Source organism: Heterodontus francisci, chromosome 4 (genome assembly GCF_036365525.1).
Source record: "Heterodontus francisci isolate sHetFra1 chromosome 4, sHetFra1.hap1, whole genome shotgun sequence".
In the NCBI taxonomy this organism is placed as follows: domain Eukaryota; kingdom Metazoa; phylum Chordata; class Chondrichthyes; order Heterodontiformes; family Heterodontidae; genus Heterodontus; species Heterodontus francisci.
In genome coordinates, this window is record NC_090374.1 from 187466143 (window position 1) to 187480920 (window position 14778).

The following is a 14778-nucleotide window of genomic DNA, read 5'->3' on the forward strand; positions in this document are numbered from 1 at the left end:
CAGATTTGGTGCAGTGAAACTGAATACAGATAGAAGAGAGATGTACTATCGTTCTGCATAAATGAATGCTGAGCACTTTATTTCCCCAGCTCCAGGCCCGAGCACTTTAGCTGTGTAAGAACATAAATAAGAGTTCCTCAAGGCCTCTCCATGAATGTGTGTCTTGGGAATATTTCAATATGAGAAACCTCTCCTTAATTATTCCGGTTTCTCCCATGCTAATTAAACAGAACAATTCCTTTGAAAAGTCGTGCAGTTTCCATGGTGATGGACTATTGGAGTCTCCGCCAATTTCTTAAAAGTAATTTATTTGAAGGGGTAGTGTTTCCACAAAACGTGCGTCTCAAACTTTATTTTATTGATTGACATGTTGGTGAAATTGTACATCACATTATAATGTACCTGCTTTGCATCAGTTACATAGTTGCTGTGCCACTGTACACCTTTCAATGGCAATGATCACTCTTTAATAGAAACAAATCTTTGTCATTTTCTCTAGTGTTGAAATTACCTACTGTACATCACCTGAATTTAATATATCACATAATAACTTATTGTGTTCTTGCATATTTTAATTAAAACTTAGTAGAGATTAAATGAAAGAATTGGAAAGGGTAATAAATCAAGAACTTGCTCCTTAGACACTGAAATTGAATACATTGTAATCTACTTTAAAGGGATGAGTAATGATTGCTCAGCTGTTAATTAACTTGAGCCTTGAAAGCACAGTATATCCTGTAATAATTGCAAAGTTCATTTTTTATTAATTTGTACATGTTCCTCGCTCTAGCATTACCATCAAGCCAGGGGACCAACACTGGTTCAATGAAAGGTGCATGAGGACATGCCAGGATCAGCACCAGGCTTACGTAAAAATGAGGTGCTAACCTGGTGAAGCTACAATACAGGACTACATGCATGCTAAACAGCGGAAGCAGCATGCAATAGACAGAGTTGAGCGATCCAACAGCAAACGGATCAGATCAAAGCTCAGCAGTTCTGCCACATCCAGTCTTGAATGGTAGTGGACAATTAAACAACTAACCAGAGGAGGAGGCTCCAAAAACATCCCCATCTACAATGCTGGGCAGCCCAGCATGCCAATGCAAAAGACAAGGCTGAAGCATTTGCAATCTTCTGCAGCCAGAAATGCCGAGTGGATTATCCATCTCAGCCTCCTCCTGAGATTCCCACCATTATAGATGCCAATCTTCAATCAATTTGATTAACTCCACGTGATATCAAGAAACTGCTGACAGCATTGGATTCAGCAAAGGCTATGGGTCCTGACAACATCCCAGCTGTAGTACTGAAGACTCATGCTCCAGAACTAGCCACGTCTTTAGCCACATTGTTCCAGTACAGCTACAACACTGGCATCTAACCGGCAAGGTAGAAAATTGCACAGGCATGTCCTGTCCTCAAAAAGCAGGACAAATCCAATCTGGCCAATTACCACCTAATCAGTCTGCTCTCAATCATCAGCAAAGTAATAGAAGGTGTTGTGACCGAGGCAGGAGGAATGCACTGTCTTTCTCAAGTTCCACTTCTCCACGGGTCACAACGTATATTTAAATATTTTACCCAGTTATCGATATGACCAATTATATACTTTACCTATTTTAGTTTCAGAATAAAATCCACCAACCCAGGTTTCTTTAATAAACAACAAAATTATTATAAAACAAGACTTATTCAATAAAGATGCAAAGCTTAGTAACAGACAGGTTGAAATATGAGTTTCCTTCCAAATTAGACCAACACACACACACATTTAAAGAAAAAACAAAGCAGTTTTCTCTGCAGAGATCTCTTTACAAAAAAGACAAAAAAAATACTTTTGCCAAATACTCGTTAATTCTTGAAGGAAAAGGAGAAGATATGGGAATGATATCAGTTGTCCCTTTATTCTGATGTCCCAAATACGCGCAGACAGCTGTCACTGGGATCTTTTTGGAGCAGTTCTCTTCAGGATTAGTTTGGCAGGCTTTTCAGGAGAAATGCGGCATCAGGAGTTTCAGCTATCACAGTGGATTCTCAGGGTTTCACAAAGAGTGCCCCCCAACTGAACCAAAACAATATCCAAAACTAAACCAAATCTTGACCACCATAAATATTGACATGTTGCTTCTCTGTAAACAACTCTGCCTAGCCACCAAGGCTCCTGCTGTTTATTTAGCTAAAGATCTGTGACATCCAGTAAGGGATTGTTTTTAAGCAAAATCTCAAGTCCTTCCGGTGACCTTTTAAAAAAAAACAAAGTCATGCATCAAAGGAATTGCTTCAGTCTTTCAGATGAATCCATTTCCACAATATTTAAACATTAGTCCTCAAAAATATTTTAAAATTAGAGCACTTTCATAACAAAGGTGTAATTGACAGTGCTATCAAGTAGCACCTACTCATCAATAACCTGCTCATTGATGCTCAGTTTGAGTTCCAATCATCTCAGCCCCAGGACATCACTGTAGGAGTTCCTCAGGGTAGTGTTCTAGGCCCAACCATCTTCAGCTGCTTCATCAATGACCTTCCCTCCAACATAAAGCCAGAAGGGAGGATGTTCCCTGACCATTGCTATGGCATTTGCAACTCTTCAGACACTGAAGCAGTTCATGCCCGCATGCAGCAAGACCTGGACAACATTAAGATTTGGGATAAGATGCAAGTAACATTTGTGTCACACAAGTGCCAGGCAACAAGAGAGAGTCAAACGATCTTCAGTTGACATTCAGTGGCATTACCATCGCTGAATCCCCCACTATCAATGTCCTGGAGGCTACCATTGATCAGAAACTTACCCCCAACTCCAAGTCACACATCATCCTGGCTTGGAACTATATTGCTGTTCCTTCACTGTCACTTGGTCAAAATTCTGGAACTCCCTTCCTAACAGCACTGTGGTGTGCCTACCCCACATGGACTGCAGCGGTTCAAGAAGGCGGCTCACCACCACCTTCTCAAGGGCAATTAGGGATGGGCAACAAATGCTGGCCTAGCTAGCAACGCCCACATCCACTGAATGAATTTTAAAAAACACTGCATGATTCCACTTGCAGGCTTATGCAAATTTCAGACAAAGTAAGCTGCGAAAGTGATGTAACACAACCATGTGTTGAATGTGTAAATTATGTGACAGTGTATTTGTGTGGGGGGGTTAATATTGTTCAGTTAAATACTCAATGTAATGTAATCTCTTCTTCGCCCAAATCTGATCCTCAGCTGAGTGGAGCTTAGCATCGATTATGCGTGAAGCAATCCGGGGATTTACAGGCAAAAACATTTCCAGTTTTGGTTACAGAACTTTCATGGTACAGGATCTAATTGTGCTTGCAGACTCCTGTGAATGCGCAATCCAAAATACTAAAGCTTAAATCTTCTACGTGCATGCCAGTGGTAAAGAAGCTGAATTCAACAGATAGGAAACTTCTGGCAGGAATGCGTCAAAGTGGGCTGATCCACTGCGACCAGTTGACTTCCCGAAGCTGGAAGTTAAGTCAATCCCATGCTTTTCTGATATTTGTGAGTTTCCCTGCAGTGAGAATTCTGAAAATTACTCTTTAAATACTTAAAGCAACCAAATCCTGGAATCAGTTTCACTGAATCCTTTTTTCTATTTAATTCTATACACTATTTGTAATTTTGAAGATTGTATATAACTCACTTTCTTCATAGATGATGTAATTGTCATATATAATCTATATGTTCTACAATGACCGCAATTGAAGAACATCACTCCATACCATATTTGCAGTGTAGTCTTCAGAGAGGTACAGACCATGGTGAAAGTAACCCTCCGGTTTGTTCCTGCTGCCTCCGCTTATGCACCACGTTCTCCTGCGAAAGAGAGGGAAGTGTGTCACTGGATACTGTGCAACCTGTTTGGGTGATGAGACTGTTATGGTTGGATAGCTGGCAATGTGTGCACGCTGTGAGATGTGGGAGTATGGCTTGCAGCAGAGCTAATTGTGTGATGGTACGTGAAACATATACATGTTAGTTATGAATGCTGCTTGATAAGAGATCGTTGGTAGGTGAGTGATGGGCTTGTGGTGAATTGAGCAGTGGCTGAGGCTAGTGGTGCAGTTGGTAGGATATGACATTTGAAGATGCAGTCACTGACATTGACCACTTGTGTGAAGTCATTGAACTTCTTGCAGCACTGCATCCAAGTCTTCTGGGTTTGACTCCAGGCATTGACCTCCATGGCTATCTGCTCCAACTGCCTTTTAAGCATGTGACTAGTTGGCCTCCTGGCTCCCCGCGGATATAGAACTTCTCTCCTCCTTTCCACCTCCTCCACCAAGGCCTCTGGTGCAATGTCCGAAAACATTGGAACCTGATCTCACCCATGTTATGCCATTTTTTACTGTTTCAGGGGTCAAAGTCACTTCTTGCATGACTGCCAGCGGTTGCTCCAGCCACAATGCACCTGCCCTTTAAGGAGTGCAGATTAGCTTTAAGTGATGCTTACCACTCACAAGATTGGCCCTGGGCTGATGCATCCAGCCAAACGATAGAGCAGTTAGCACTGGCTGGACACTGTAATCATTCAAATCAGCAGGCAGCACGAAGTTGGCAGGCTGCCTATATTGCAATGGATGGGTGCAGAATAGTTGTGCACCGTGGTCCCTGTGCTTATTTTCTGGAGCTATCCGGTTTAGCCCCGAAGACTTGTAGTAAATAAGGACATTTCTACCTATTTTATATATTTTTTAATGGATAAAGTCAAAGTGGTGGCTTATTCCACTACGTTACTACATGAAAATGGGAATTAGGCAACAAAGCCAACCTACATTTATATAGCACCTTCAATGTTGTAAAACATCCCAATGCGCTTCAGAGGAGCATATTCAGACAAACTTTAGCATCAAGCCACATAAGGAGATATTAGGACTGGTGACCAAAAGCTTGGTTAAAGAAGTAGGTTTTAAGGAGCATCTTAAAGGAGGAGAGAGAGATAAAGAGACAGAGAGGTTTAGGGAGGAAATTCCAGAGCTTCTGGTCTTGACAGTTGAAGGCACGGCCACTAGTGGTGGAGTAATTTAAATGAGGAATGCTCGTGAGAAAAAAGAGGCCAGAATTGGAAGAATACAGAGTTCTCAAAGGGACGTAAGGCTCAGGCAGGATGTGACTAATTGTTCAGAAGAATTACATGCAATACTTCACATATATTGTGACTTTAGTCATGAATAATTGAAAGCATGAGCTTTAAATGATCTTAGCTTCTGATCTTTAGCTCTGGCACATGATTCACAATATTCGGGGATGATCTGAAATTTCTGATAGTCACATTCAGCAATTGCACCTTGTCAGTCCACAAAAGGGACCAATCAGATTACTGCTACCAACTGATCTATTGCTTGCCAAAGTCTGTAAGAAATACAAATCTGGAAATTATGTATTAACTCCTTGATTCTCCCTTCTATTGTTTTGCTTCTATATGTTATGTCACCTTTTATATGATCTGATTGCATCTGTTCTGTAAGAGGCAGACTTGATGAGCCAAAAAAACCCTTTCATGTTATTTGCTTTCCAAATCCTATACATACAGGGTTGAAAAGACGAGATTCAGTTCTTCCCCTTCATTGTCACCTCATGTCACCTGCTTGTATGTTTTTGTTAAATCACCCACCATTTTGATATTGTATATTAATCAGCCCTTTTAAGAATAAGTAAGATGAAAATATCCCTCATTATTAAACTGCTATTGATTTTATCTCTGTCCATCTTTGTTCTCTGCATGCTCAAGAAATATATCTTAAAACTTTAAAAAATTAGATATGTGGGGGGAAGCTGATTGGTTTAGGGGGATGTTCAGTCATTCATGGTTGACCTTAAACCAACTAAGGTCTCTATAATCATCTAGGAAAATAACATAGAATGTGTAGCACAGAATCAGGCCATTTGGCCCAACAGGTCAATGCTGATGTTTGTGCTCCACATGAGCCTCTTCCTGCCCCTCTTCATCTAACTCTGTCAGCATATCCTTCTATTCCTTTCTCTGTCATGTGTTTATCTAGCTCCCCTTAAATGCATCTGTGCCATTCACCTCGACTATTCTTTGTGGTACTGGCTTCCACATTGTAACCACTCTGTGGGTGTAGGGTGGCACAGTGGTGCAGTGGTTAGCACCGCAGCCTCACAGCTCCAGCGACCCGGGTTCAATTCTGGGTGCTGCCTGTGTGGAGTTTGCAAGTTCTCCCTGTGTCTGCGTGGGTTTCCTCCGGGTGCTCTGGTTTCCTCCCACAGCCAAAAGACTTGCAGGTTGATAGGTAAATTGGCCATTATAAAATTGCCCCTAGTATAGGTAGGGGAATATAGGGACATGTGAGGATGTGGTAGGAATATGGGATTAGTGTAGGATTAGTATAAATGGGTGGTTAATGTTCGGCACAGACTTGGTGGGCTGAAGGGCCTGTTTCAGTGCTGTATCTCTAAATAAATAAAAAATAAAAAAAGTCCCAATATAAAGTTTATCAATAATTGCCCTGTCATCTTGCATTTAAAAATCAAAGTAATGCAGTTATTGTGATTCAATTTGGCATTCTTTCTGGACTTTATAAATATACAAGATGTTTTACTCAGGCCAAGGAGCAGAGTCTTGAGTGTGTGGGACCAGTGCAAGGTAAGGATCAAGGGGCAGCATGAGACACAAAACCAAGTGGAAGTGTGGGGTAAAAGAGTCATAGGAGGAAACAGCATGCAAGGTTAAGACTGCGAGTCCTTGGAGTGAGTACCAAGTCACAGGAACATAGGAATGACAAGAAGAAAGGTCCAAGATCCATCTAGTTCAGTTGCTACCATTCTGGTAGTCACATGCTACAACAATACGGAGCTGTTGACTAATCATGATAATCAATCAGTCTACAACAGACCCAAACATGAGGTGAGAAAAACCCCAGTAGTGGAAAGTCTTGGAAACATAGATCTAAAGTCACTTGTTCTTCTCACGCATCCTACCCTTACCTTGTGTCATGTATTAAATTACTCATATACTTTATCCCAAAATACTATTTTCTGACAAAAGCATCTATCCAGTTTGTATCTGACTGAATCAATGCCATCTTCTGGTCATGAAGGAAGAATGGTAAAGATGGAAAAAGCCAGCAGGTCAGGTAAGGAAGTAAGTTAGCACATTGTCTTATGTCTTTCTTTATCTGCCTTTGCTCTGCAGTGACTGAAAGAAACCACATTATTTGTTACCACTTGGTTCACTGGTTTTGAAAAGGATAAGAACGTATGTTTCTTTTTCTCCGCTAATTTGAATCAAGATTGCATGGCAATTCACCGGAATGCATTTACTCTTTAATTGAGACCAGAATGACTAATATTGTTTTGAATAAAAGATAAAAATCCAGTGGGTAAAGGGCCCACTAAGTATAATACTAAATCATACAGATTAGAAGATCCTCACTTCAGTTTCCGGTCTATGGTGAGTTAACTGACTAGATGGTAATAAAATTGATGTCAACACTCTGGACTGGAGATGGGAATAGACTGAGCTGGAATTCACAGTTTTGATCATGATCTAGTGACTCCTTTTTGGGAAATGTGTCCGTGTACACCCGGTGAGGACAGGATTGGGCTCAAGTGCAACGTCCTTCACATTGAATGGCCCACTGTAACTCACTGCCTCAGTTAACACATGAGGCCACTTTGGTGAGAGACCATGGGGTTGGTAATGTATGCGGTGCCATAGACAAAGCACAGAGCAATCCTTTCAGAAGAGGAGTGGAGAAATTAGTAAAAATGCAATGTAACAACATCAAACTTATTAAATCTAGTATCATACTGATAACATGTGTTGTCGTTGCAGCTCGATACTTCGCAAGCACAATGTTCATCGTGGGCTTGTCTGTGGTCGTCACTGTGCTGGTGCTTCAGTTTCATCACCATGATCCTCATGCAGGAAAAATGCCCAAGTGGGTAAGTTATCAGAAACACTATGAGAAATATTCTGTAATCGATTTGTAGTGGAAGCAGATACCAAACAGCACTAGTTGTTTCTTTTTGTTCAGTGAATATCTGAGCTGTATGAATCATGAACATCTGAGATTCGATCCCCAAGTCTGCTCTGGGTTTTAGCATTTGTCAGCAGGGGGGAGAGCAGGAGCATTACAACTGGACTCAACATTTCTGGATTTGAGAGCAACACAAATCTTCCAGGATCCCCACTTCTAATTTGTATCTGTTGACCCCTGCTGAAAGCACACATATATTAACTTCAAATGAGGCCAGCGACACTTGTGAAGACTTACACCTGAAGAATAGCATTTTTGTGACAAGTACCAGTGTGTGTGGAACTTTACTTACTCCAACCAAAGGGTTGTAACACGGTCTGAACACTTGTCAGTGGTAGGGAAAATTATTTTGGTGTATTTTCATTCCCCAGCTTTAGTTGGCCCAAGTCATGTACTATTCCCCAAATATTCACTTCATTCATCCAAAGACGTTTTGTAACCAGCCAGCAAGAAACACACAAGAGTAAGTTGAGGGAGGACAAATTTTAACTCAAGGTGTGTTTCCGGTACCAATCCGGTGAGTTTATTTCCTGCCTAGTGGAGACAGCCGGAGCCTACATGACTTTGAATGTTGCCATCCCACTTTCCTTCAAGGAAGGAAATAAAGAGGGTGCAGAGCAGCTGCTGACAGACAAAGATTGGGTAGCCCCTTGATCCCCACCACCTTCCAGCTAAGTGGCAGAGAGAAGATTTCAGGAGGGTGCTGCAAGAGAAAAGGAATGTGGGTGAAGGAGGAGTCCAGGGCAGGGGAGGCTGCAATGGTCCTCATGGGAACTGGAGTTGCACTCTTGACTCCACATACCAAAAGAGCATCTTCTGTCTTCAGAGCAGCCGCAGACCTGCTTTTGCATAGTGGATAAACTTCTCTGCTTCAGCCCCTAGGTAAAATTACATCAGTTCCTGTTAACAGAACAGGAACTTGATTTGTAAAACTTCCAGGTGCCCACCAGCAGGTTAACATTACAAACGGTCATAAATGGTTGGGTCCTGAACAGTTAAATGAAGTTCCTGGTTTCCTCCGAGTGGGTAGTATTAAAATCAAGCCCAGGCTTATTCATCATCTAATTTTTACTTCCTCTCTCCCCATGATGAAACTCCTCACCTCAGCTCAGTGCTTCCCTGAAGATCAAGTCAAGATTCAGAACTCACTCAGCGTAGAACGATGGATGTGAATACATTGTCTGACATTCCCCTGTTGGCCACTATGCTTCCCTGGTTAAAGTGGTTTTACTGCCACCATTCTTACCAAACAGGCAATGATAGATTAAGCTGCAGGAAATGGGAAGGAAACCAGATGATAATACCTTCATATTTGCAATTCCTATGAATGTCAGTGGTTATTCATAGCTAAGAAACAAATCATTCAAAATCCAAAGGCAAAACTGTTGTTCTGATTATAAATGTACAAAACTGGATAAGTGTTGGTAATTGTGCATGCTCTGCAAGTCTCTTGCCTGTGTTACTAGTCTTTTCTGGCCTGCAATCTGTCTGAATTGGAGGGGTCAATAATTCTCTTTTACCACAGTGCCACCTGCTTGACTTCATCCAGTAACTCAAGTTCAGCTGGTAGTGCCCTGGGGATCCAGACCTGCATTATTATTAAAGGGTTGTTGACTGCTTTTAAGATACGCCTTTTTTTTTAAGAGCAAGAGAAATGGCTTGGGGCTTAATAAGTCCTTTTAAGGAATGGCCTTTCTAGGATAACGGGAGGTGCGAGAGTGAAAGTTTACCCTCCAACAAGGCCCACTGTCACGTTGTCCGATCATTTTTCCACAGATTATGTTTAATGCAGTGTAACTTTTGTGGAAATTTCTTGATCTCCTGATATAACATCAGAGAAACAATGAGTGAGATGAGGCTTGATAGGAATCATTAAACTGCTTTTCTACACAGTAAGGTCTTTATATAATTTTTCCAGAGTTTCCACTGATCTTCTGCCATACAACCGTGAATTGATGGCTAATAACCTCTTGAAAACATACTAGCCCAGCTCTTCCTCTCCCAGCATTATGCATTATGCTCCCGTGCACTATGAATGAGCTTCAGCATGCCAATATATTTCTTCAGTGTCAGCTGTTTTGTGTCAGTTGTGGCCCAGTGTTAGCACTCTTGCATTGGAGTCAGGAGGATATTGGTTCAAACCTTATGCCAAAGCAAAAATGCTAGGTTGACACTCCAGTAAAGGAGGGAGGGAAGACTGCAGTGTTGGAGGTGGCATCTTCAGATGAGATGTTAAACTAAGGCCCCCTCTGCCCTCTCAGGTGGATATAAAAGATCCTATAAGCACTATTTTAAAAAAGAGCAGGGGAGGGCTCCCCAATGTCCTCGCTCATATTTGACCCTCCACCAACATAACTAAAACAAATTATCACATTGCTGATAAAGGGTCACTGACCTGAAAAGTTTACTCTGCTTCTCTCTCCACAGATGCTGCCAGACCTGCTGAGTATTTCCAGCATTTCTTGTTTTTATTTCAGATTTCCAGCATCTGCAGTATTTTGCTTTTATTATCACATTGCTGTTTGTGGAATCATGCTCTACACAAATTGGCTGCCTCATTTCCTTCAGTAAAATATAGACTACATTTCAAAAGTACTCATTGGCTGTAAAATGCTCTGGATCATCCTGGGGTCATGAAATGTGCTATATTAAAGAATTAATTCATATTTTGCAACAAATATACATTCCCTTAAGGCAGTAAAGCTCCACAGAAAAAGTGGTCCAACTGTGGATAACAAGATGAGTTAAAAATAGTATTAGATCAAAGGAAAAGATTTATAATGTTGCCAAATGAATCGGAAGACAGGGGATTGGGAGGACTTTAGAATTCAGCAAAGGAGGATCAAGAAATTTATAAGAAAAGAGAACATGAGAGTCGACTAGCAAGAGACATAAAACAGATAGTAAATGTTGGTTATGTAAATAGGAGAAGTTTAATGAAAGTAGACATGGGCCCATTAGAGGCAGAGCCAGGTGGATGTATAATGGGAAATAAGGAAATGACAGAGATATGAATCAAATACTTTGGTGGAATTTTATGCTCTCCCCTGCGGCAGGTTTGGAGGCAGAGAGAGAGCATACAACCTATGCAGGTTGCTTGCCGGCTCCGGCAGCGCACTTAAGAGAGATCTGACATTGGGAAAAGGAGGCCCGCTGAGAGTTACCCCACTGCCCTTGCTGCCTAATCCACTACACACCCGTCCACCACACCCCCCCACCCCGTGAGACCCCTCCCGCCCTGACCGAGCTTTGGCTTGGGTCCAGAGACGCTCCTGAGCCTTGGGTGGGTACTGCACCAGCAACAGCCAGCACATCCATGGTGGCGCTGATCAGTTAAAGAGCAAGCTGTCGGCCTCTGATTGACTGGAAGCTCTAAGAGGGCAGGACTTCCGTCGCTGGGGCTCTTCATCCCATGGAAGGCCCACCGCTGTCCAGTTAAGTGCCTAATTGTGATTTTAGATTTTATGATTTTTTAGCTTTAGATTTAGAGATACAGCACGGAAACAGGCCCTTCGGCCCACCAAGTCTGTGCCGACCATTAACCACCCATTTATACTAATCCTACACTAATCCCATATTCCTACCACATCCTCACCTGTCCCTATATTCCCCTACCACCTACCTATACTAGGGGCAATTTATAATGGCCAATTTACCTATCAACCTGCAAGTCTTTTGGCTGTGGGAGGAAACCGGAGCACCCGGAGGAAACCCACGCAGACACAGGGAAAACTTGCAAACTCCACACAGGCAGTACCCAGAATTGAACCCGGGTCGCTGGAGCTGTGAGGCTGCGGTGCTAACCACTGCGCCACTGTGCACTTGATTCAGCGAGCCTCACACAGAAGGAGCGACATACGGTTCTCAGCGGTGATTTTGCCAGAAGTCAAGAGACCCGTCGCTCAAATAAAATCCCAGCCTTTGTATCTGTCTTCAAGGTAGAAGATACAAACAACATTGCAGAAATAATGGGGAACCAAGGGACTAGAGAGAATGAGGAACTTAAAGAAATCAGTAAAAGTAAAGAAATAGTACTGCAGGCATTAATGGGTGTTATGACCAGGTGAGAAGGGGTTTAAGGGCTTCCCTCTCCGCCTTTGCGTAATTTAACTGTAACAGGTGTCATGCTAGGCCCCCACCTGCAAGAATGAGACACATCAATTTTGCCATGAACATTGATTTTTAACTGTTGTTGGAGCGAGGAAATGACTTGTTAAACAGATCAGCCGTGGCTGGAAAAAAAAACATTTACATACTAACAGACATCATAGGTGAGGAAGTGCATTCCAGGGCCTGCTAAGGAGGGCACAATCCACAAGAGCCAGGACTGGTTAGACCAGCTGGTCACATGACCTTGCTGCTCCAGGATTTTCTTTTGAACTGGCCACAGAGATCTCTCCTGTCTGCTCCCACCTCTTTCTCACAAGCCTCTGAATCCATTGAAGACACATGAACCCCAAGAGAGAAAAGTCTCCTACAGTGAACAAGGTTTAAGAAGAATACTGGGCCCCAACGAAAAGCAAGATCTACCTACAATCAAGGACTCTACAGTGAGCTCAAAAAACCGTAACAACAACTCTTCAGATATTGCCTCAAACTTTTCCACTTTATTTTTCTTCTGCTCTTTTCTGTCTCTATTTGCATGTGTGTATCGCGTATGCATGCTAGCGTGGGCGCGTCGTGTATCCATAGGCGTTAACCAATTTAGAATTTAAGCTTAAGTTTAATAAATTTCAACTTTTCTTCTTTAAACCTAAGAAAGCCTGTTTGTGCAGGTTTCTTTGCCTTATAATTGGAAAGCGGTGAACAAGGATTCACCAAGGGTGAGCTGAAAACACGAGGTGTTTAAAATTAAACCCTGTTACTGTAAGAACAGGTGAAGGCTGAAAGGGAACCCTAGACTTTTTTCTCACCTGGTCGTAAGACAGTGTTTAATTTGAAAGGGTTTAAAGTGAATCCTTGTTCACTGATCCAGTGGTAAGGCAAAGACTACAAACAGATTTCCTTAGATTTAAACAAGAAAGGTAGAAGTTTGTTAATGTTAAACTCTAATCCGGTTAACAACTACGAATATGCAACACGACCATGCTAGCAAGCATGAGCGATAAACACACACGCAGATAGAGACAGAAAAATTAGAAAGAATAATGGGGAAAAGTCTGAGGCAATATCTGATAGTTACAGTCCTTTAAGTTTAATGTGGAGTCTTTGGTTGCTGGTAAATCTTGCTATTCATTGGGGCCCAGTTCACGCTTCAACTTGTTCCGATGTAGGACTTTTTTCTCTCTTGAGGTTTACGTGTCTTCCCTGGGTCTGGTGGCTTGGGAGAAAATGAGAGAGAGACAGAGAGAGAGCTAGGTGAGAGACTTACTTGTTTCAGCCTCAGTTGCATATTGCCTTCTGCTCCTATCTCTGTGACACAATTCATAAAACCCCAAGTTGCCCAGCAGGTTAGTCATGTGACTAGGTTGTTTAACCAGTCCTGGCTCTGTGAATTGTATCATCTTAGCAGTGCCTGGAATGCGCTTCCTTACATCTTCAATGTCTGGTGATCAAAATCTATTTGGGTTAATTGGAGCAGGGAATAGCCCTTTGCCTCCACAAGCAGCGTCTCTTAGTATGCAAATATCCTTCCAGCCCAGTGTCTGGTGATCTTCAAACAAGTCATTTCTTCACTCCAGCAGTAGTTTAAAATCAATGTTCATATGATAAAATTAATATGCCTCATTCTTGGCAGGTGGGGGTCTGTATGACAATGGGACTAAGTGGTGACAAATCCCCTGGATCTGATGACTAGGATTTTAAAAGAGGTATCTGCAGAGACAGTGGATGAATAGGTTTATATCTTCCACAATTCCTTAAATTCTAGAACAATTCCCAAGGATGGGAAGGTAGCAAACATAACCCCACTATTTTAGAAAGGAGGAAGAGGGAAACAGGGAACTATAAGCCAATCAACCTAACATCAGTCATAAGCAAAATTCGATTATCTGCTATTAGGAATGTGATAACAGGGCATTTAGAAAATCATAATATGATTAAGCAGAGTCAACTTGGATTGACGAACAGGAAATTGTGTTTGACAAATCTGTTAGAGTTTTTTAGGATGTAACTAATAAGATAGATAAGGGAAGCCAGTGAATGCAGTGTATTTGGATTTTCAAAAAGCAAGCTTATTACACAAAATTAGGACTCATGGGATTGAGGTAATATATTAGCATGGATTGAGGATTGATCAATGGACAGAAACAGAGGGTAGGAATAAATGGGACATTTGTAAAAGGCAGATCATGCTTAACTAATCTAATTGAATTCTTTGATGAAGTAACAGAGAAGGCTGATGAAGGGAATGTGGTGGATGTTGTTCATATGGATTTTAAGAAAGTATTTGAGAAGGTACCACATAAAAGGCTGGTTAACAAAATTGAGGCTCATGGAATAGGAGGGTCAGTGTCCAATTGGATTAAAAAAAACAGCAAGTCATAGTAAATTGTTGTTTTTCAGACTGGAGGATGGTAGACAGTGGTGTTCCCCAAGGGTCAGTGCTGTGACCACTGTGTTTTTCCGTAGCTACTTGGATCTTGGAATACAGAGTAGCATCTCAAAATTGCTGACAACACCAAACTTGGTGGTGAAGCAAACAGTGAGGATGATATGAACTGCCTGCAACAGGAGATAGATAGGCTAGCAGAATGGGTAGCGAGGTGGCAGATGGATTTGAAAACTGAGAAGTGTGATTTGATGCATTTTGGCAGAA

General features: G+C 41.9%; 1 protein-coding gene across 1 annotated transcript in view; it reads left to right on the top strand.

Annotated features, from left to right (window-relative positions):
* The window catches only part of LOC137368764 (neuronal acetylcholine receptor subunit alpha-7-like), a 135094-nt gene that overhangs the window by 77324 nt on the left and 42992 nt on the right, over positions 1-14778 (top strand). Inside the window, exon 4 of the mRNA XM_068028962.1 lies at positions 7817-7926. Within this exon, the coding sequence (XP_067885063.1) occupies positions 7817-7926 (110 nt within the window). The remainder of the gene's footprint in view (positions 1-7816; positions 7927-14778) is intronic.